The following is a 26,119-nucleotide window of genomic DNA, read 5'->3' on the forward strand; positions in this document are numbered from 1 at the left end:
ACTATATTTTATAATTGTATTTGCTATAAACAAGTAACAACAACAAACATTCTGACTGATAATCTCTGATATATTTTTACTTGTAAACGATATTTTATAATTTTCTAATCTATAAACAAGTAACAACAACAAACATTCTGACTGATAATCTCTGATATATATTTGCTTGTAAATGATATTTTATAATTTTATATGCTATAAACAAGTAATAACAACAAACATTCTGACTGATAATCTCTGATATATATTTGCTTGTAAACGATATTTTATAATTTTATATGCTATAAACAAGTAATAACAACAAACATTCTGACTGATAATCTCTGATATATTTTTACTTGTAAACGATATTTTATAATTTTATATGCTATAAACAAGTAATAACAACAAACATTCTGACTGATAATCTCTGATATATTTTTGCTTGTAAACGATATTTTATAATTTTATAATCTATAAACAAGTAATAACAACAAACATTCTGACTGATAATCTCTGATATATTTTTGCTTGTAAACGATATTTTATAATTTTATAATCTATAAACAAGTAATAACAACAAACATTCTGACTGATAATCTCTGATATATATTTGCTTGTAAATGATATTTTATAATTTTCTAATCTATAAACAAGTAACAACAACAAACATTCTGACTGATAATCTCTGATATATTTTTGCTTGTAAACGATATTTTATAATTTTATATGCTATAAACAAGTAATAACAACAAACATTCTGACTGATAATCTCTGATATATTTTTGCTTGTAAACGATATTTTATAATTTTATAATCTATAAACAAGTAACAACAACAAACATTCTGACTGATAATCCCTGATATATTTTTACTTGTAAACGATATTTTATAATTTTCTAATTTATAAACAAGTAATAACAACAAACATTCTGACTGATAATCTCTGATATATATTTGCTTGTAAACTATATTTTATAATTGTATTTGCTATAAACAAGTAACAACAACAAACATTCTGACTGATAATCTCTGATATATTTTTGCTTGTAAACGATATTTTATAATTTTCTAATCTATAAACAAGTAATAACAACAAACATTCTGACTGATAATCTCTGATATATATTTTCTTGTAAACTATATTTTATAATTTTATATGCTATAAACAAGTAATAACAACAAACATTCTGACTGATAATCTCTGATATATTTTTACTTGTAAACGATATTTTATAATTTTCTAATTTATAAACAAGTAATAACAACAAACATTCTGACTGATAATCTCTGATATATATTTGCTTGTAAACTATATTTTATAATTGTATTTGCTATAAACAAGTAACAACAACAAACATTCTGACTGATAATCTCTGATATATTTTTGCTTGTAAACGATATTTTATAATTTTCTAATCTATAAACAAGTAATAACAACAAACATTCTGACTGATAATCTCTGATATATATTTTCTTGCAAACTATATTTTATAATTTTCTAATCTATAAACAAGTAATAACAACAAACATTCTGACTGATAATCTCTGATATATTTTTGCTTGTAAACGATATTTTATAATTTTATAATCTATAAACAAGTAATAACAACAAACATTCTGACTGATAATCTCTGATATATATTTTCTTGTAAACTATATTTTATAATTTTCTAATCTATAAACAAGTAATAACAACAAACATTCTGACTGATCATCTCTGATATATTTTTGCTTGTAAACGATATTTTATAATTTTATAATCTATAAACAAGTAACAACAACAAACATTCTGACTGATAATCTCTGATATATTTTTGCTTGTAAACGATATTTTATAATTTTATAATCTATAAACAAGTAACAACAACAAACATTCTGACTGATAATCTCTGATATATTTTTGCTTGTAAACGATATTTTATAATTTTATAATCTATAAACAGGTAATAACAACAAACATTCTGACTGATAATCTCTGATATATTTTTACTTGTAAACGATATTTTATAATTTTATAATCTATAAACAAGTAACAACAACAAACATTCTGACTGATAATCTCTGATATATATTTGCTTGTAAACTATATTTTATAATTTTATATGCTATAAACAAGTAATAACAACAAACATTCTGACTGATAATCTCTGATATATTTTTACTTGTAAACGATATTTTATAATTTTATATGCTATAAACAAGTAACAACAACAAACATTCTGACTGATAATCTCTGATATATATTTGATTGTAAACGATATTTTATAATTTTATAATCTATAAACAAGTAACAACAACAAACATTCTGACTGATAATCTCTGATATATATTTTCTTGTAAACTATATTTTATAATTGTATTTGCTATAAACAAGTAACAACAACAAACATTCTGACTGATAATCTCTCATATATATTTTCTTGTAAACTATATTTTATAATTGTATTTGCTATAAACAAGTAATAACAACAAACATTCTGACTGATAATCTCTGATATATTTTTACTTGTAAACGATATTTTATAATTTTCTAATCTATAAACAAGTAACAACAACAAACATTCTGACTGATAATCTCTGATATATATTTGCTTGTAAATGATATTTTATAATTTTATATGCTATAAACAAGTAATAACAACAAACATTCTGACTGATAATCTCTGATATATATTTGCTTGTAAACGATATTTTATAATTTTATATGCTATAAACAAGTAATAACAACAAACATTCTGACTGATAATCTCTGATATATTTTTACTTGTAAACGATATTTTATAATTTTCTAATCTATAAACAAGTAACAACAACAAACATTCTGACTGATAATCTCTGATATATATTTGCTTGTAAATGATATTTTATAATTTTATATGCTATAAACAAGTAATAACAACAAACATTCTGACTGATAATCTCTGATATATATTTGCTTGTAAACTATATTTTATAATTTTATATGCTATAAACAAGTAATAACAACAAACATTCTGACTGATAATCTCTGATATATTTTTTACTTGTAAACGATATTTTATAATTTTATATGCTATAAACAAGTAACAACAACAAACATTCTGACTGATAATCTCTGATATATATTTGATTGTAAACGATATTTTATAATTTTATAATCTATAAACAAGTAACAACAACAAACATTCTGACTGATAATCTCTGATATATATTTTCTTGTAAACTATATTTTATAATTGTATTTGCTATAAACAAGTAACAACAACAAACATTCTGACTGATAATCTCTCATATATATTTTCTTGTAAACTATATTTTATAATTGTATTTGCTATAAACAAGTAATAACAACAAACATTCTGACTGATAATCTCTGATATATTTTTACTTGTAAACGATATTTTATAATTTTCTAATCTATAAACAAGTAACAACAACAAACATTCTGACTGATAATCTCTGATATATATTTGCTTGTAAATGATATTTTATAATTTTATATGCTATAAACAAGTAATAACAACAAACATTCTGACTGATAATCTCTGATATATATTTGCTTGTAAACGATATTTTATAATTTTATATGCTATAAACAAGTAATAACAACAAACATTCTGACTGATAATCTCTGATATATTTTTACTTGTAAACGATATTTTATAATTTTATATGCTATAAACAAGTAATAACAACAAACATTCTGACTGATAATCTCTGATATATTTTTGCTTGTAAACGATATTTTATAATTTTATAATCTATAAACAAGTAATAACAACAAACATTCTGACTGATAATCTCTGATATATTTTTGCTTGTAAACGATATTTTATAATTTTATAATCTATAAACAAGTAATAACAACAAACATTCTGACTGATAATCTCTGATATATATTTGCTTGTAAATGATATTTTATAATTTTCTAATCTATAAACAAGTAACAACAACAAACATTCTGACTGATAATCTCTGATATATTTTTGCTTGTAAACGATATTTTATAATTTTATATGCTATAAACAAGTAATAACAACAAACATTCTGACTGATAATCTCTGATATATTTTTGCTTGTAAACGATATTTTATAATTTTATAATCTATAAACAAGTAACAACAACAAACATTCTGACTGATAATCTCTGATATATTTTTACTTGTAAACGATATTTTATAATTTTCTAATTTATAAACAAGTAATAACAACAAACATTCTGACTGATAATCTCTGATATATATTTGCTTGTAAACTATATTTTATAATTGTATTTGCTATAAACAAGTAACAACAACAAACATTCTGACTGATAATCTCTGATATATTTTTGCTTGTAAACGATATTTTATAATTTTCTAATCTATAAACAAGTAATAACAACAAACATTCTGACTGATAATCTCTGATATATATTTTCTTGTAAACTATATTTTATAATTTTCTATGCTATAAACAAGTAATAACAACAAACATTCTGACTGATAATCTCTGATATATTTTTACTTGTAAACGATATTTTATAATTTTCTAATTTATAAACAAGTAATAACAACAAACATTCTGACTGATAATCTCTGATATATATTTGCTTGTAAACTATATTTTATAATTGTATTTGCTATAAACAAGTAACAACAACAAACATTCTGACTGATAATCTCTGATATATTTTTGCTTGTAAACGATATTTTATAATTTTCTAATCTATAAACAAGTGATAACAACAAACATTCTGACTGATAATCTCTGATATATATTTTCTTGTAAACTATATTTTATAATTTTCTAATCTATAAACAAGTAATAACAACAAACATTCTGACTGATAATCTCTGATATATTTTTGCTTGTAAACGATATTTTATAATTTTATAATCTATAAACAAGTAATAACAACAAACATTCTGACTGATAATCTCTGATATATATTTTCTTGTAAACTATATTTTATAATTTTCTAATCTATAAACAAGTAATAACAACAAACATTCTGACTGATCATCTCTGATATATTTTTGCTTGTAAACGATATTTTATAATTTTATAATCTATAAACAAGTAACAACAACAAACATTCTGACTGATAATCTCTGATATATTTTTGCTTGTAAACGATATTTTATAATTTTATAATCTATAAACAAGTAACAACAACAAACATTCTGACTGATAATCTCTGATATATTTTTGCTTGTAAACGATATTTTATAATTTTATATGCTATAAACAAGTAATAACAACAAACATTCTGACTGATAATCTCTGATATATTTTTTACTTGTAAACGATATTTTATAATTTTATAATCTATAAACAAGTAATAACAACAAACATTCTGACATAATCTCTGATATATTTTTACTTGTAAACGATATTTTATAATTTTATAATCTATAAACAAGTAATAACAACAAACATTCTGACTGATAATCTCTGATATATATTTTCTTGTAAACTATATTTTATAATTTTCTAATCTATAAACAAGTAATAACAACAAACATTCTGACTGATAATCTCTGATATATATTTGCTTGTAAACTATATTTTATAATTGTATTTGCTATAAACAAGTAACAACAACAAACATTCTGACTGATAATCTCTGATATATTTTTGCTTGTAAACGATATTTTATAATTTTCTAATCTATAAACAAGTAATAACAACAAACATTCTGACTGATAATCTCTGATATATATTTTCTTGTAAACTATATTTTATAATTTTATATGCTATAAACAAGTAATAACAACAAACATTCTGACTGATAATCTCTGATATATTTTTACTTGTAAACGATATTTTATAATTTTCTAATTTATAAACAAGTAATAACAACAAACATTCTGACTGATAATCTCTGATATATATTTGCTTGTAAACTATATTTTATAATTGTATTTGCTATAAACAAGTAACAACAACAAACATTCTGACTGATAATCTCTGATATATTTTTGCTTGTAAACGATATTTTATAATTTTCTAATCTATAAACAAGTAATAACAACAAACATTCTGACTGATAATCTCTGATATATATTTTCTTGCAAACTATATTTTATAATTTTCTAATCTATAAACAAGTAATAACAACAAACATTCTGACTGATAATCTCTGATATATTTTTGCTTGTAAACGATATTTTATAATTTTATAATCTATAAACAAGTAATAACAACAAACATTCTGACTGATAATCTCTGATATATATTTTCTTGTAAACTATATTTTATAATTTTCTAATCTATAAACAAGTAATAACAACAAACATTCTGACTGATCATCTCTGATATATTTTTGCTTGTAAACGATATTTTATAATTTTATAATCTATAAACAAGTAACAACAACAAACATTCTGACTGATAATCTCTGATATATTTTTGCTTGTAAACGATATTTTATAATTTTATAATCTATAAACAAGTAACAACAACAAACATTCTGACTGATAATCTCTGATATATTTTTGCTTGTAAACGATATTTTATAATTTTATAATCTATAAACAGGTAATAACAACAAACATTCTGACTGATAATCTCTGATATATTTTTACTTGTAAACGATATTTTATAATTTTATAATCTATAAACAAGTAACAACAACAAACATTCTGACTGATAATCTCTGATATATATTTGCTTGTAAACTATATTTTATAATTTTATATGCTATAAACAAGTAATAACAACAAACATTCTGACTGATAATCTCTGATATATTTTTACTTGTAAACGATATTTTATAATTTTATATGCTATAAACAAGTAACAACAACAAACATTCTGACTGATAATCTCTGATATATATTTGATTGTAAACGATATTTTATAATTTTATAATCTATAAACAAGTAACAACAACAAACATTCTGACTGATAATCTCTGATATATATTTTCTTGTAAACTATATTTTATAATTGTATTTGCTATAAACAAGTAACAACAACAAACATTCTGACTGATAATCTCTCATATATATTTTCTTGTAAACTATATTTTATAATTGTATTTGCTATAAACAAGTAATAACAACAAACATTCTGACTGATAATCTCTGATATATTTTTACTTGTAAACGATATTTTATAATTTTCTAATCTATAAACAAGTAACAACAACAAACATTCTGACTGATAATCTCTGATATATATTTGCTTGTAAATGATATTTTATAATTTTATATGCTATAAACAAGTAATAACAACAAACATTCTGACTGATAATCTCTGATATATATTTGCTTGTAAACGATATTTTATAATTTTATATGCTATAAACAAGTAATAACAACAAACATTCTGACTGATAATCTCTGATATATTTTTACTTGTAAACGATATTTTATAATTTTCTAATCTATAAACAAGTAACAACAACAAACATTCTGACTGATAATCTCTGATATATATTTGCTTGTAAATGATATTTTATAATTTTATATGCTATAAACAAGTAATAACAACAAACATTCTGACTGATAATCTCTGATATATATTTGCTTGTAAACTATATTTTATAATTTTATATGCTATAAACAAGTAATAACAACAAACATTCTGACTGATAATCTCTGATATATTTTTTACTTGTAAACGATATTTTATAATTTTATATGCTATAAACAAGTAACAACAACAAACATTCTGACTGATAATCTCTGATATATATTTGATTGTAAACGATATTTTATAATTTTATAATCTATAAACAAGTAACAACAACAAACATTCTGACTGATAATCTCTGATATATATTTTCTTGTAAACTATATTTTATAATTGTATTTGCTATAAACAAGTAACAACAACAAACATTCTGACTGATAATCTCTCATATATATTTTCTTGTAAACTATATTTTATAATTGTATTTGCTATAAACAAGTAATAACAACAAACATTCTGACTGATAATCTCTGATATATTTTTACTTGTAAACGATATTTTATAATTTTCTAATCTATAAACAAGTAACAACAACAAACATTCTGACTGATAATCTCTGATATATATTTGCTTGTAAATGATATTTTATAATTTTATATGCTATAAACAAGTAATAACAACAAACATTCTGACTGATAATCTCTGATATATATTTGCTTGTAAACGATATTTTATAATTTTATATGCTATAAACAAGTAATAACAACAAACATTCTGACTGATAATCTCTGATATATTTTTACTTGTAAACGATATTTTATAATTTTATATGCTATAAACAAGTAATAACAACAAACATTCTGACTGATAATCTCTGATATATTTTTGCTTGTAAACGATATTTTATAATTTTATAATCTATAAACAAGTAATAACAACAAACATTCTGACTGATAATCTCTGATATATTTTTGCTTGTAAACGATATTTTATAATTTTATAATCTATAAACAAGTAATAACAACAAACATTCTGACTGATAATCTCTGATATATATTTGCTTGTAAATGATATTTTATAATTTTCTAATCTATAAACAAGTAACAACAACAAACATTCTGACTGATAATCTCTGATATATTTTTGCTTGTAAACGATATTTTATAATTTTATATGCTATAAACAAGTAATAACAACAAACATTCTGACTGATAATCTCTGATATATTTTTGCTTGTAAACGATATTTTATAATTTTATAATCTATAAACAAGTAACAACAACAAACATTCTGACTGATAATCTCTGATATATTTTTACTTGTAAACGATATTTTATAATTTTCTAATTTATAAACAAGTAATAACAACAAACATTCTGACTGATAATCTCTGATATATATTTGCTTGTAAACTATATTTTATAATTGTATTTGCTATAAACAAGTAACAACAACAAACATTCTGACTGATAATCTCTGATATATTTTTGCTTGTAAACGATATTTTATAATTTTCTAATCTATAAACAAGTAATAACAACAAACATTCTGACTGATAATCTCTGATATATATTTTCTTGTAAACTATATTTTATAATTTTCTATGCTATAAACAAGTAATAACAACAAACATTCTGACTGATAATCTCTGATATATTTTTACTTGTAAACGATATTTTATAATTTTCTAATTTATAAACAAGTAATAACAACAAACATTCTGACTGATAATCTCTGATATATATTTGCTTGTAAACTATATTTTATAATTGTATTTGCTATAAACAAGTAACAACAACAAACATTCTGACTGATAATCTCTGATATATTTTTGCTTGTAAACGATATTTTATAATTTTCTAATCTATAAACAAGTGATAACAACAAACATTCTGACTGATAATCTCTGATATATATTTTCTTGTAAACTATATTTTATAATTTTCTAATCTATAAACAAGTAATAACAACAAACATTCTGACTGATAATCTCTGATATATTTTTGCTTGTAAACGATATTTTATAATTTTATAATCTATAAACAAGTAATAACAACAAACATTCTGACTGATAATCTCTGATATATATTTTCTTGTAAACTATATTTTATAATTTTCTAATCTATAAACAAGTAATAACAACAAACATTCTGACTGATCATCTCTGATATATTTTTGCTTGTAAACGATATTTTATAATTTTATAATCTATAAACAAGTAACAACAACAAACATTCTGACTGATAATCTCTGATATATTTTTGCTTGTAAACGATATTTTATAATTTTATAATCTATAAACAAGTAACAACAACAAACATTCTGACTGATAATCTCTGATATATTTTTGCTTGTAAACGATATTTTATAATTTTATATGCTATAAACAAGTAATAACAACAAACATTCTGACTGATAATCTCTGATATATTTTTTACTTGTAAACGATATTTTATAATTTTATAATCTATAAACAAGTAATAACAACAAACATTCTGACATAATCTCTGATATATTTTTACTTGTAAACGATATTTTATAATTTTATAATCTATAAACAAGTAATAACAACAAACATTCTGACTGATAATCTCTGATATATATTTTCTTGTAAACTATATTTTATAATTTTCTAATCTATAAACAAGTAATAACAACAAACATTCTGACTGATAATCTCTGATATATTTTTGCTTGTAAACGATATTTTATAATTTTCTAATCTATAAACAAGTAATAACAACAAACATTCTGACTGATAATCTCTGATATATATTTTCTTGTAAACTATATTTTATAATTTTCTAATCTATAAACAAGTAATAACAACAAACATTCTGACTGATAATCTCTGATATATTTTTGCTTGTAAACGATATTTTATAATTTTCTAATCTATAAACAAGTAATAACAACAAACATTCTGACTGATAATCTCTGATATATATTTTCTTGTAAACTATATTTTATTATTTTATAATCTATAAACAAGTAATAACAACAAACATTCTGACTGATCATCTCTGATATATTTTTGCTTGCAAACGATATTTTATAATTTTATAATCTATAAACAAGTAACAACAACAAACATTCTGACTGATAATCTCTGATATATTTTTGCTTGTAAACGATATTTTATAATTTTATAATCTATAAACAAGTAACAACAACAAACATTCTGACTGATAATCTCTGATATATTTTTGCTTGTAAACGATATTTTATAATTTTATAATCTATAAACAAGTAACAACAACAAACATTCTGACTGATAATCTCTGATATATTTTTGCTTGTAAACTATATTTTATAATTTTATATGCTATAAAAAAGTAATAACAACAAACATTCTGACTGATAATCTCTGATATATTTTTTACTTGTAAACGATATTTTATAATTTTATAATCTATAAACAAGTAATAACAACAAACATTCTGACTGATAATCTCTGATATATTTTTGCTTGTAAACGATATTTTATAATTTTATAATCTATAAACAAGTAATAACAACAAACATTCTGACATAATCTCTGATATATTTTTTACTTGTAAACGATATTTTATAATTTTATAATCTATAAACAAGTAATAACAACAAACATTCTGACATAATCTCTGATATATTTTTACTTGTAAACGATATTTTATAATTTTATAATCTATAAACAAGTAACAACAACAAACATTCTGACTGATAATCTCTGATATATATTTTCTTGTAAACGATATTTTATAATTTTATAATCTATAAACAAGTAATAACAACAAACATTCTGACTGATAATCTCTGATATATTTTTGCTTGTAAACGATATTTTATAATTTTATAATCTATAAACAAGTAATAACAACAAACATTCTGACATAATCTCTGATATATTTTTTACTTGTAAACGATATTTTATAATTTTATAATCTATAAACAAGTAATAACAACAAACATTCTGACATAATCTCTGATATATTTTTACTTGTAAACGATATTTTATAATTTTATAATCTATAAACAAGTAATAACAACAAACATTCTGACTGATAATCTCTGATATATTTTTGCTTGTAAACGATATTTTATAATTTTATAATCTATAAACAAGTAATAACAACAAACATTCTGACATAATCTCTGATATATTTTTTACTTGTAAACGATATTTTATAATTTTATAATCTATAAACAAGTAATAACAACAAACATTCTGACATAATCTCTGATATATTTTTACTTGTAAACGATATTTTATAATTTTATAATCTATAAACAAGAAGTAACAACAACAAACATTCTGACTGATAATCTCTGATATATTTTTTGCTTGTAAACGATATTTTATAATTTTCTAATCTATAAACAAGTAATAACAACAAACATTCTGACTGATCATCTCTGATATATTTTTGCTTGTAAACGATATTTTATAATTTTATAATCTATAAACAAGTAACAACAACAAACATTGTGACTGATAATCTCTGATATATTTTTGCTTGTAAACGATATTTTATAATTTTATAATCTATAAACAAGTAACAACAACAAACATTCTGACTGATAATCTCTGATATATATTTGCTTGTAAACTATATTTTATAATTGTATTTGCTATAAACAAGTAACAACAACAAACATTCTGACTGATAATCTCTGATATATTTTTGCTTGTAAACGATATTTTATAATTTTCTAATCTATAAACAAGTAATAACAACAAACATTCTGACTGATAATCTCTGATATATATTTTCTTGTAAACTATATTTTATAATTTTATATGCTATAAACAAGTAATAACAACAAACATTCTGACTGATAATCTCTGATATATTTTTACTTGTAAACGATATTTTATAATTTTCTAATTTATAAACAAGTAATAACAACAAACATTCTGACTGATAATCTCTGATATATATTTGCTTGTAAACTATATTTTATAATTGTATTTGCTATAAACAAGTAACAACAACAAACATTCTGACTGATAATCTCTGATATATTTTTGCTTGTAAACGATATTTTATAATTTTCTAATCTATAAACAAGTAATAACAACAAACATTCTGACTGATAATCTCTGATATATATTTTCTTGTAAACTATATTTTATAATTTTCTAATCTATAAACAAGTAATAACAACAAACATTCTGACTGATAATCTCTGATATATTTTTGCTTGTAAACGATATTTTATAATTTTATAATCTATAAACAAGTAATAACAACAAACATTCTGACTGATAATCTCTGATATATATTTTCTTGTAAACTATATTTTATAATTTTCTAATCTATAAACAAGTAATAACAACAAACAATCTGACTGATCATCTCTGATATATTTTTGCTTGTAAACGATATTTTATAATTTTATAATCTATAAACAAGTAACAACAACAAACATTCTGACTGATAATCTCTGATATATTTTTGCTTGTAAACGATATTTTATAATCTATAAACAAGTAACAACAACAAACATTCTGACTGATAATCTCTGATATATTTTTGCTTGTAAACGATATTTTATAATTTTATATGCTATAAACAAGTAATAACAACAAACATTCTGACTGATAATCTCTGATATATTTTTTACTTGTAAACGATATTTTATAATTTTATAATCTATAAACAAGTAATAACAACAAACATTCTGACATAATCTCTGATATATTTTTACTTGTAAACGATATTTTATAATTTTATAATCTATAAACAAGTAATAACAACAAACATTCTGACTGATAATCTCTGATATATATTTTCTTGTAAACTATATTTTATAATTTTCTAATCTATAAACAAGTAATAACAACAAACATTCTGACTGATAATCTCTGATATATTTTTGCTTGTAAACGATATTTTATAATTTTCTAATCTATAAACAAGTAATAACAACAAACATTCTGACTGATAATCTCTGATATATATTTTCTTGTAAACTATATTTTATAATTTTCTAATCTATAAACAAGTAATAACAACAAACATTCTGACTGATAATCTCTGATATATTTTTGCTTGTAAACGATATTTTATAATTTTCTAATCTATAAACAAGTAATAACAACAAACATTCTGACTGATAATCTCTGATATATATTTTCTTGTAAACTATATTTTCTAATTTTATAATCTATAAACAAGTAATAACAACAAACATTCTGACTGATCATCTCTGATATATTTTTGCTTGTAAATGATATTTTATAATTTTATAATCTATAAACAAGTAACAACAACAAACATTCTGACTGATAATCTCTGATATATTTTTGCTTGTAAACGATATTTTATAATTTTATAATCTATAAACAAGTAACAACAACAAACATTCTGACTGATAATCTCTGATATATTTTTGCTTGTAAACGATATTTTATAATTTTATAATCTATAAACAAGTAACAACAACAAACATTCTGACTGATAATCTCTGATATATTTTTGCTTGTAAACTATATTTTATAATTTTATATGCTATAAAAAAAGTAATAACAACAAACATTCTGACTGATAATCTCTGATATATTTTTTAATTGTAAACGATATTTTATAATTTTATAATCTATAAACAAGTAATAACAACAAACATTCTGACTGATAATCTCTGATATATTTTTGCTTGTAAACGATATTTTATAATTTTATAATCTATAAACAAGTAATAACAACAAACATTCTGACATAATCTCTGATATATTTTTTACTTGTAAACGATATTTTATAATTTTATAATCTATAAACAAGTAATAACAACAAACATTCTGACATAATCTCTGATATATTTTTACTTGTAAACGATATTTTATAATTTTATAATCTATAAACAAGTAACAACAACAAACATTCTGACTGATAATCTCTGGTATATATTTTCTTGTAAACGATATTTTATAATTTTATAATCTATAAACAAGTAATAACAACAAACATTCTGACTGATAATCTCTGATATATTTTTGCTTGTAAACGATATTTTATAATTTTATAATCTATAAACAAGTAATAACAACAAACATTCTGACATAATCTCTGATATATTTTTGCTTGTAAAGGATATTTTATAATTTTATAATCTATAAACAAGTAATAACAACAAACATTCTGACTGATAATCTCTGATATATTTTTGCTTGTAAACGATATTTTATAATTTTATAATCTATAAACAAGTAATAACAACAAACATTCTGACTGATAATCTCTGATATATTTTTGCTTGTAAACGATATTTTATAATTTTATAATCTATAAACAAGTAATAACAACAAACATTCTGACTGATAATCTCTGATATATTTTTGCTTGTAAACGATATTTTATAATTTTATAATCTATAAACAAGTAATAACAACAAACATTCTGACATAATCTCTGATATATTTTTTACTTGTAAACGATATTTTATAATTTTATAATCTATAAACAAGTAATAACAACAAACATTCTGACATAATCTCTGATATATTTTTACTTGTAAACGATATTTTATAATTTTATAATCTATAAACAAGTAATAACAACAAACATTCTGACATAATCTCTGATATATTTTTTACTTGTAAACGATATTTTATAATTTTATAATCTATAAACAAGTAATAACAACAAACATTCTGACATAATCTCTGATATATTTTTACTTGTAAACGATATTTTATAATTTTATAATCTATAAACAAGAAGTAACAACAACAAACATTCTGACTGATAATCTCTGATATATTTTTGCTTGTAAACAATATTTTATAATTTTATAATCTATAAACAAGTAACAACAACAAACATTCTGACATAATCTCTGATATATTTTTGCTTGTAAACGATATTTTATAATTTTATAATCTATAAACAAGTAACAACAACAAACATTCTGACTGATAATCTCTGATATATTTTTGCTTGTAAACTATATTTTATAATTTTATATGCTATAAACAAGTAACAACAACAAACATTCTGACTGATAATCTCTGATATATTTTTGCTTGTAAACGATATTTTATAATTTTATAATCTATAAACAGGTAATAACAACAAACATTCTGACATAATCTCTGATATATTTTTACTTGTAAACGATATTTTATAATTTTATAATCTATAAACAAGTAATAACAACAAACATTCTGACTGATAAATCTCTGATATATTTTTGCTTGTAAACGATATTTTATAATTTTATAATCTATAAACAAGTAATAACAACAAACATTCTGACATAATCTCTGATATATTTTTTACTTGTAAACGATATTTTATAATTTTATAATCTATAAACAAGTAATAACAACAAACATTCTGACATAATCTCTGATATATTTTTACTTGTAAACGATATTTTATAATTTTATAATCTATAAACAAGTAATAACAACAAACATTCTGACTGATAATCTCTGATATATTTTTACTTGTAAACGATATTTTATAATTTTATAATCTATTAACAAGTAACAACAACAAACATTCTGACTGATAATCTCTGATATATTTTTGCTTGTAAACTATATTTTATAATTTTCTAAGCTATAAACAAGTAACAACAACAAACATTCTGACTGATAATCTCTGATATATTTTTGCTTGTAAACGATATTTTATAATTTTCTAAGCTATAAACAAGTAACAACAACAAACATTCTGACTGATAATCTCTGATATATATTTTCTTGTAAACGATATTTTATAATTTTATATGCTATAAACAAGTAATAACAACAAACATTCTGACTGATAATCTCTGATATATTTTTGCTTGTAAACGATATTTTATAATTTTATAATCTATAAACAAGTAACAACATCAAACATTCTGACTGATAATCTCTGATATATTTTTACTTGTAAACGATATTTTATAATTTTATAATCTATAAACAAGTAACAACAACAAACATTCTGACTGATAATCTCTGATATATTTTTACTTGTAAACGATATTTTATTATTTTATAATCTATAAACAAGTAACAACAACAAACATTCTGACTGATAATCTCTGATATATTTTTGCTTGTAAACGATATTTTATAATTTTATAATCTATAAACAAGTAACAACAACAAACATTCTGACTGATAATCTCTGATATATTTTTGCTTGTAAACGATATTTTATAATTTTATAATCTATAAACAAGTAACAACAACAAACATTCTGACTGATAATCTCTGATATATTTTTACTTGTAAACGATATTTTATAATTTTATATGCTATAAACAAGTAATAACAACAAACATTCTGACTGATAATCTCTGATATATTTTTGCTTGTAAACGATATTTTATAATTTTATAATCTATAAACAAGTAATAACAACAAACATTCTGACTGATAATCTCTGATATATATTTGATTGTAAACTATATTTTATAATTTTATAATCTATAAACAAGTAATAACAACAAACATTCTGACTGATAATCTCTGATATATATTTTCTTGTAAACGATATTTTATAATTTTATAATCTATAAACAAGTAATAACAACAAACATTCTGACTGATAATCTCTGATATATTTTTACTTGTAAACGATATTTTATAATTTTATAATCTATAAACAAGTAATAGCAAACATTCTGACTGATAATCTCTGATATATTTTTTACTTGTAAACGATATTTTATAATTTTATATGCTATAAACAAGTAATAACAACAAACATTCTGACTGATAATCTCTGATATATTTTTACTTGTAAACGATATTTTATAATTTTATAATCTATAAACAAGTAATAGCAAACATTCTGACTGATAATCTCTGATATATTTTTTACTTGTAAACGATATTTTATAATTTTATAATCTATAAACAAGTAATAGCAAACATACTGACTGACAATCTCTTCGATATATTTGTACTTGTAAACTATATTGTATTATTACTCCCGCCAGGGAGTAATGCATTCGATCGTGTCCGTGTGTGTGTGTGTGTTTGTGTGTTCATGTGTGTGTGTTCGTGTGTTTGTGAACAAGATATCTGGAAAAGTTCTGAACGGATTTGGATGAAAGTTGGTGGGATGATTGCCCTTGGGATAAGGAAGAATTGATTAGTTTTTGGTGAAGCTCAGGATATTATTCTGGATTCAGGAATTTTTTGAAGGATTGTTTATCATTGGAAGATAGGGCTCATTTTCTTTTAACATTATCTTCTATATATTCTATATTTAACATTGTGATATGAAAATAGTTTTCATATTTGTTGTAAATGTAGTGTAAGCTCGTGGTTATGTGTTAGAGCGGTGTATTTTGTTAGCAGCGTCGTCTTCAAGGTTCTTTTTTTTCCTAATAAAGACACATTCTGTCATTTTAAAACCACAAAAGTGTGTATTCGGTTTCCCCGTTTCATAAAATGTGTCGTTTGATACGTATAATGCTTTAAAACTGTTTTTTTTTAAACCTCAGAAGAGATAACATTTACCTCAGGGAATGTCAATCGCGGTGTCAGTATTTGATGAACTTATAAAGACTTAGGTGAGTTATAAATGTGACAAGCATGTGCACGGGATTCTTCCCAGAAGAATGAGTGGTCGCATTAGCTTGCACGACAATGAGCGAGTTTTGTTTTGACGTTTGGGCCAGTTTTACATGTTGTATCCCTAAGGAATGAAACGAACGGTTTTCCTGGCTTACAATTTTATTTGAAGTCACACACGCCTCAAAATACACTCACTTATATAGAATTGAACGCTGAATCCGAAAATGTAAGTGAAATTGCCTTGTTTTTTTAACATTATCTTCTATATATTCTAAATATATATCTGTGCAGTGTCTGTCTTGTGTCGTCTTGTCTTGTCTTGTCACTGAACTATTCCCTCAAACTTTTGTGAAATCGTACTATTCCAACTTGACCCACGGCGGGAGTGTGCGCTCTACTGAGTGGCGTTCTAGTTTTATATGCTATAAACACGTCATGACAACAAACATTCTGGCTGATAATCTCTGAGATATATATTTTACTTGTAAACTGTATTTTATAATTTTCTATGCTATAAAGAAGTAATAACAACAAACATAATGAATAATAAAATACAAGGTTAGCTGGATCATTTGAAATCATGTTGATATCACTTTGTATTTGTGACGTTTTGGAATATCGGATGATATTGCGTTTAGTGGGCTCAAGACTCGGCTGAAACCTCAACTTCACCACCGGTGTGGTTATTATTATTATTATTATTATTATTATTATTATTATCATCGGTGACTTGTGACAAGGATTTTATTTAGATCGCACAATTAATTATCTTGTTGATTGTGAGGAAACCCTTTGTATTCAATAATGACACTATTATATAATGAGCAGCAGTAATAACACGTGTTTTTCACCAACTAATGCGACAAACGGGATGCCCAATCTATCATCCAATGTCCACTAAAAATGGTTTACTGAAAGCAGCATTGCAGCCCAAATGATAATCCAAAACACTAGCCTGCGTGGGTTAAGAGCCATTATTGTTGTAGAAGTGATCACTTCAAGGAGCTCAAGGTCTACACTCCAAGAAAAGCAGACATAAAAGATTCCGAGGTCACGTTTCCTTTTCCTCCCACCTAACCCGGTGCTCTGTCAAAACGTTCACTGGATAACGAGCTAAATTAAACGTGACGTTCTTCACATGTTGAGGAAACGTGGTAAAAGGGCGCCTTCTTGTGAGGAAGCGCCGAGTGATGGCGTTCGTGTGGAGGAGAAGTGGCCCGGCCTGAGGCTGCAGCTGCCCGTTGAAAGCCCCCTTCAGACCTCCAGCTGTTACGTGCTAAGCAGCTTGCGATGGCTTTCATTTCTCTTGGCCTCGGCAGCCTTTGTTTGCTTTGGCTTCCTTTCCCCCACCTAGAGTTACCATTATGCAGGAATATGCCTGTGTTGGCTGTAAGGTGGGACGCATGTGTGGAGGAAACGTCTGAGCAATTGGGATGCAGAATAGGTTACATGCAACCTGGTGGACGAGGGCTGTTTGGGAATCAAAAAACTTAGCTAAACATTATCTTTTCTTTTAGAGCGTTTGTAGTTTGTACAAAGCTGTAATCTACACCGGTGTATTTTTTTCATCACAAACTTTATTGCAAGCACATAAAGGAACGTTTTGCAATTTTCATCCGTCAGTGTTAATGCCAGTTATGGAAGGCACAAATCTAGAATCAAGTAGTTTATGGAATGAGTTTGGGTAAATTTTGAAGACGACACTACTTTGTTAGCCTTAGTGCTTCCTACACGGTCAAGTTTTCAGGTTGACTGCACTGTGCTTGTGCACACCTCTAACTTTTATGTATGATTATATATTATATAAATATATACAGGCTGAGCCAGAAATATTGTTATTTTTAACACTCGTGTAAAGGTAATAAAAAGTTGTATTTCAAAACAAATTCTTACAACAAAGTGAAGTACATAACATGCCATTTATTTGTGGAAAAGAACATCTAGGAGATACGCACCATTTCGTCTGACACATTCCTCCAATCTTGGACGCCAATTATTCATGACGTTCTGCAACATGGCCAAGCATTCCCTCACAAAAAATATTGCGGGCAATCTCATCATCTTGGCTTAATTCCTGGACAGTTTGAATTTTATCAGGATAAAAGTTTAAATCCTTATGCAATATGTGGCGTAGTGACGTGTGAGAAATTATTAAGGCTGATGCATGCTTTCGGCTGGAGCGATGGGGACTTCTCAAAACTGACTCCCTCACACGCTCAATGTTTTGTGCCGTTCTTACTGATTTGGGTGCTCCCTGCGGTTTCTCTTTTAAAGTTGAACCAGTTCTCTCAAACTTCTGAACCCATAACTTGATAGCATGACCAGATGGCACATTTCCATGATGTTGAACATTGAAATGGAGTTTGAATTGACGTTGTGCAGCAGTTGCACAATCATTATTCTTGTAAAAAGCTTTGATAGCGAAAGTGCGTTCTCACCCGACCAGTTCCACATGGTCACTCAAGTGTTTTGCCTGCAAAAAAATAAAACTAAATCAGTAAAAATTAAAAATAATAAAAATGCATGCTATGTACTTCAATATCATGAATGAATTTATTTTGAAATACAATTTTTTATTTCCTTCACACAAATTTCTAAAATGACCATATTTCTTGCTCACCCTGTATACGTATATGTATACATGGGACCATCAGAGGGATGGTGACAGGGATGGATCAAAACATAGGAGAATACTGTATGTTCAACGAGAAACAAGAGAGCGGAGTGTGAGGTGATTGGTGTTCTGAGGTCTGTTATGATGAGCATTGGTGTACTGCAGACTGGAGAGTCATGGTTATAGTTGGAAGGGCTAGTAATTGAAGTTAACGGAACCCCACACCACTGGAAACTGTGGTGCCACCGTCGACTGGACACTGAACCTGATTAGTAGCATGGATCTTAAAGGCGAAGTTATGCCACCTGGATTGATGACAGTAATGGAGCAAGGTGCATCCAGCCTAAGGATGCAGATGCCTGTGGGTCGTGGTAAATTAGATTGAGCAAGGGGTTATGGGTCAGTGGCATGTAGGTGGGAGAGCCCATGCGACTGTACCCCCCTTGAAGATTAAGTGTCAGGAGAGCACAGTGTTGATGTGCAGAAAAGGACACAGTTTGGCTAAGCAATAATTGGTGTCCTGGGGCTGCAATTCTCGAGGCCTTCAGTCGCCCATCTGGACAGTGCAGTCTGTGTGAGGCCTGGTTAATTGTGGGTCACAAACTTTGGGTAGGCTACAATGCAATGAAGGAGTTGAGTCACAGATATTGCTACTGAGGGGAGGCAGTTTTAGATCCATTGTGGTGGTTGAACAGGTCCAGAGTTGGGGTAGTTGCGACACTTGGCATAGAGTTGCAACAACTCATATCCTGTTTTAGCCCTGCAAGTATTGTTTTTTGAATTTGCTTCCCTTTCCCTTCCCTGGGTTAGATAGAGGGTCTGTGTGTGATATTGTGTCGGCCTTTCGTGTCGGATGTACGTATGTGGCCTGTGTTAATTGTTTCAGTCTGTCATTATTCATTAATTAAGGCCGTCATCATACTTATATGATTTGCTTATTGTGTCGTTTTGCATTCTTTGAAGTAAATTTATTGTATTTCATTTTGTTTTATTGACATTTTTCGGATCGGGTTGCAAGCTCCCTTGAGCCAGCAGTGTGGCAGTCTAGACTCTAGAGCCTCTACTCCTTGCATTAAACTAAAAGTTCACGTTTCCAAAAAACGCTCAGTCAGCTCGCAGGCCTCTGCCAGGCGGGCTGGGGATAGGACATAGGGTCGCTGACATTAGTCACCCTGTAACACACTTAGTCGTGAGTGACGTTTGAGACTCTGGTCCTCAGCCCTGTCACCCGTGAATATACTGTGTGTGTGTGTATGTGTATATATATATATATATATATATATATATACACATATAGATGATACATATCAATTCAAAGATGATACATATATATATGCCGATGTACATAGTCTTGTATATTTTTTATGTCTTATTTTGTTTATTTTGTTGGTGTTGTGTTGTTACAGAGATCTAAGTGAAAACCAGATTGGAGGAATTCCAAGAAAAGCCTTCCGTGGAATAACCAAAGTCAAGAACCTGTGAGTGCATTCTAATGTTATCTTGTCTAATATTTTCCTAAACCCACATAACAGCTAAATTTGTTATTACATAGTCGAATCTGTTACTGTGAAAGGCAGACTTCATATTGCACATCTCAGATACCTCTTGCTGTAGACAATGATTCTAGCTCTAAAAGTGATGTTTATAAAACAGTTGTACCTTCAACTTTGTAGTGAGACTTTTACATCTCTGTTATTTTACACTGACAGTTGTTTTCTTTATAGTAGTGAAGCTAATGGAAGAGTGAGGTGACGAAGGGTGAAAATGTAACAAACAGTCATTGGGCTAGTGGGGCAACAGTTCAACAAAACAAACAAATATTGAAATTTTCAGATGAAAATTGATGATTTTATGTGATCTTGACCTTTTAACCTTGCAAACCTGAAACCAATAGATCAGTAACCCAGTATACAAGTCCTATTTAAATTTCAAGTTAACCAGATGAAAATTGACAATTTTATTTGGCCATGACCTTTGAGCTTTTGACCTCAAAAACAACAGGCTTTAGGTTTTGATTGGGAAACCAATTCAGTGACCCAACATACTGTACAAATTATGTTCAAATTTCAAGTAAATCAGATGAAAATTGACGATTTCATGGGAACTTTACTTTTGACCTTGTGATCTCAAAAACAATATGCTTCTTGGTTTTGATTGGTCAACCAATTCAGTCATGCAATATGCAAATTGTGTTCAAACTAGCAGAGTACCCACCATCTGGGTATGTGGTGTTTGCATATTACTTGCTGAAAAATGTATAATCTGTATATTTCAAGTCTCAAAAGATGTTTATGTGGTGTGTGTCCAAGGTGATCAAACTGGTGTAACTGGTATAACTGGTTTAACTGGTATAATGTGTCTAGACATAGAGGGTCTAAATGTCTGCAGGTCTAAATGGTATAAAGGTCTTAGGGGCGTTAAGGGGTCCAAGTGTCTAAATGGTCATAAGTGATCTAAAGGTCTAAAGGGAATGTTCCTTTTGTAGTTAAAGGGTCTAAAGGGGTCTGAGTGGTTTAAAGGGTTATAAGGGGTCTAAATGGTATAACTGGTTCTATCGGTTTAAAGGTATAAGGGATCTAAGGGGTTTAAATTGGTCTGAAGGTTGAAAGGGTCAATGGATATATGGAGTCTAATGTGTCTGAAAGGTCTAAAGCATCTAAAAAAATATTGGAGTCTAAACGGTATGTTCAAATAGTAGTTAGAGTCTTAAGGGTTCTAAGGTTCGAATGGGTCTAATCGGTCTAAGGCATCTAAATGGGTCTAAATGGTAGTAAAGTGTCTATAAATTGTCTAAAGGGTTTAAAAGTCTAAAAGTCTCAAAGGTACATTCCAATAGTACGTAATTACCTCCACCACCAAAGGTGGATAGAGGTTATGTTTTCACCCCTGTCTGTTTGTCCATTGGTCTGTCTGCCTGTCCGTTTGTGAACAAGAAGTTGTCGACGGTTTCGGACGAAGTTTGGCAGAGGTGTAGCGTATGTGACAAGGATGAAATGATTAGATTTTGGTGAAGATCCGGATTCGGATTCGGCTACTAGAATTTTAAAAGTGATTCTTCACCTTTGGGAGATTGGGCCAAAAACGATACATAGCAGGATATCTCAAAAAGTTATGGACGGATTTGGACGAAACTTTTGGACAGATTGTGTGTGTGACAAGGAAGAATCGATTCAATTTTGGTGAAGAATCTTGATCCGGGTCCAGCGAGTAGAATTTTAAAAGTGATTCTTCACCATTGAGTGACATGGCCAACCAGGTGGAGGTATGCTCTCTACTGAGTGCCGTTCTAGTTATTCAATGTAATTAACAGACGTCGTCACGGTCCAATAATACTGTTACGGTTTCGCACGACCCTCCTGCCCTTACCAAGGGGAGATTAAGCCCCTTGTTCTTCTTGGGTCATCGCAACCGTGAGATTTGAATCGCCACTCCCGGGCAGACGCAGGGCAGGGTTTCGGAACAATTCTCGCACGTACCTAAGTACCTATGCCGCCGCGGAAGTGGGGATAAAGTCTCGCACGAACCACGCGTAATTTGAGTACGTTCCAGCGGATGGCGTACCACGTGGTCCGTGCAGTTATCTTGTATTGGAACCCGATTAGAGCGATAATTCGTACCACGCTTAGTCAATAGATGGAAGGGACGAGACGGTCGAATAGAAGGAAGAAAACAGGTTTAATAATTATTATTTACAGTGATTGGTAGAAGGAAAAGGGACACAAGGCAGAACTTAAGCAGTCTTAGCTTATTCCCCAGACTCGGGCCCGTTCACACTCACAGGGGGAAATGAAGAAAGGAGATGTTCATGCGCTGAACGCGCCGGCTCCGTTGTTCAGGAGCAGCTCGCCGGCGTGGCCCTCCGCAGTCACAGCACGTCCCTCGATGAAGGCAAGCAGGCAGGCGGGAGGGATCCTTGCGGCACGTCCCTTGAACAAAGGCAAGCAGGCAGGCGGGAGGGATCCTTGCGGCACGTCCCTCGAACAAAGGCAGGCTGGTGAATATGTGCGTCACTCAACTGGCTCGGCGGTTCCTCAAGGCGCGATTAATCAACGGCGAGCTTTCACTCGCGTAACTCAATAGAGAGGATCCGCCTCAAGCTCAAACGAGCAATTAACTTGTTCAAGCGCCTCTCCTCAGAACTGCTCGACTTCTTTCAGCGCACCTCTCCTCAGAACTCGTTTGACTTCTTTCAGCACACCTCTCCTCAGAACTTGTTCAACTCTTAAGCGCCTCTCCCATAATTGAGGTGGGGGCTTTTCGCATAGGGTTTTATTGCCACGCCCTTAGCCCGCATCAAATGATCTAACCACGACTTTTGACGCAGTGCTAAGCCACTCCCTTCGAGCCTTGATTGGCGGCTCGCGCTTACCGTCGGCTTCTCCTCCGCCTTCCTTCGGCCTGCCTTGACTTGTCCAGGCCTGCCTCGTGGCATTTCGCGCCAAAGTCAAAGAATCGAGGCGGCATAAGCAATGGAAGGACCTAACTCTCATTATTCTACTCAACGCAAAACTAACACAGGAAAAGGACTATGCTTACATTTACTAAGAAAGAACTGAACTATCGCGAGTCTACGTGTTGTAGTGTGACTAAACTATGAGGGGGAAATTAACCTTTATTTGTAACAACTCAAAACCGCAACACTACCCCTCTCCCTCGTCAGACTCGTCCCCGAGTCGAAACCAACAAATGCAACGACCGTTTTGAGAATGATATGCAAAATTAACCTTACTTTTACATGTGACATATAGGTGTGGTTCCCCCTAACATTTACTCGAACCCGTGTATGCAACAGTTTTAAAACACTAAATATGTCCCCCCTATTGCGTTGAGTAGCTATTTAACAGAATCACGCCCACAACTAACCGGATTGCGGAATTTGTCAAACTAAACACAGCCGGTGGGCAGCATTTTATATTTACAAGCACAAAAAAACTTAATTTATTTACAATTCTATGACACAGGACCTGTCCTTTTTTGAAGAGAAGATTGGAGGGGAGAGAAAGCATAGCAAAAACACAAAACACACTCCTAAATTCATAACACTTGCTGCTTGCTTCTTGCATCTTGCTTCTTGCTTCTTGTGTGCCTATCAAACCGGCTAGCCCCCGGACCAGCATACAGGCCATTCCTGATCTTCAGGGCTATCTACCTTACAAATCTTCTCATCCCTAGCACACCATAATAAAAATGCTCAAAAAATGCGTTTATTGTATTTCTTTGCCAAGCAGGGCCAACCTCATGTGGTCCGACTGTGTGACATTAATGCCACTCAAGACAAGTGGTCCAAAGATGCAAGATGATGTTGCAGCAACATGCTGCACAGCAGAGGTGCCAGGCCACAAGACTTGTGGTCCATGAGTGTAATAATGTGCAGCAAAGTGTTTGTGGCAGCAAAGTGCTGCACAGGTGCAGCAAAGTTACAACAAAGGGATATGGCAGCAAATTGCTGCACAGTTCGGCTGCACAGATGTAACAAGGGTGCAGCAGGAATGCTGCACAGATGTAGCAAGGTGCAGCAGGGAATGCTGCACAGGTCGCTGGTGTTGCACAGTTCCACCTCCAAAATGGTCCTGGGGTGGGGGGAGAGACAAAGCACGACCAGCAAAGTGGAAAGGGTGCAATGGCACACAGCAAAACAA

General features: G+C 28.1%; 1 protein-coding gene across 2 annotated transcripts in view; it reads left to right on the top strand.

The window, feature by feature from the left end:
* The window catches only part of LOC137423189 (slit homolog 2 protein), a 559,055-nt gene that overhangs the window by 261,077 nt on the left and 271,859 nt on the right, over window positions 1-26,119 (top strand). For both annotated transcript variants that reach the window (XM_078774590.1, XM_078774591.1), the window contains exon 5: window positions 21,887-21,958. In XM_078774590.1, the coding sequence (XP_078630716.1) occupies window positions 21,887-21,958 (72 nt within the window). The remainder of the gene's footprint in view (window positions 1-21,886; window positions 21,959-26,119) is intronic.

The sequence above is a fragment of the Myxine glutinosa genome, chromosome 3, assembly GCF_964187855.1.
Source record: "Myxine glutinosa chromosome 3, kmMyxGlut1.1, whole genome shotgun sequence".
Taxonomy (NCBI): Eukaryota; Metazoa; Chordata; class Myxini; order Myxiniformes; family Myxinidae; genus Myxine; species Myxine glutinosa.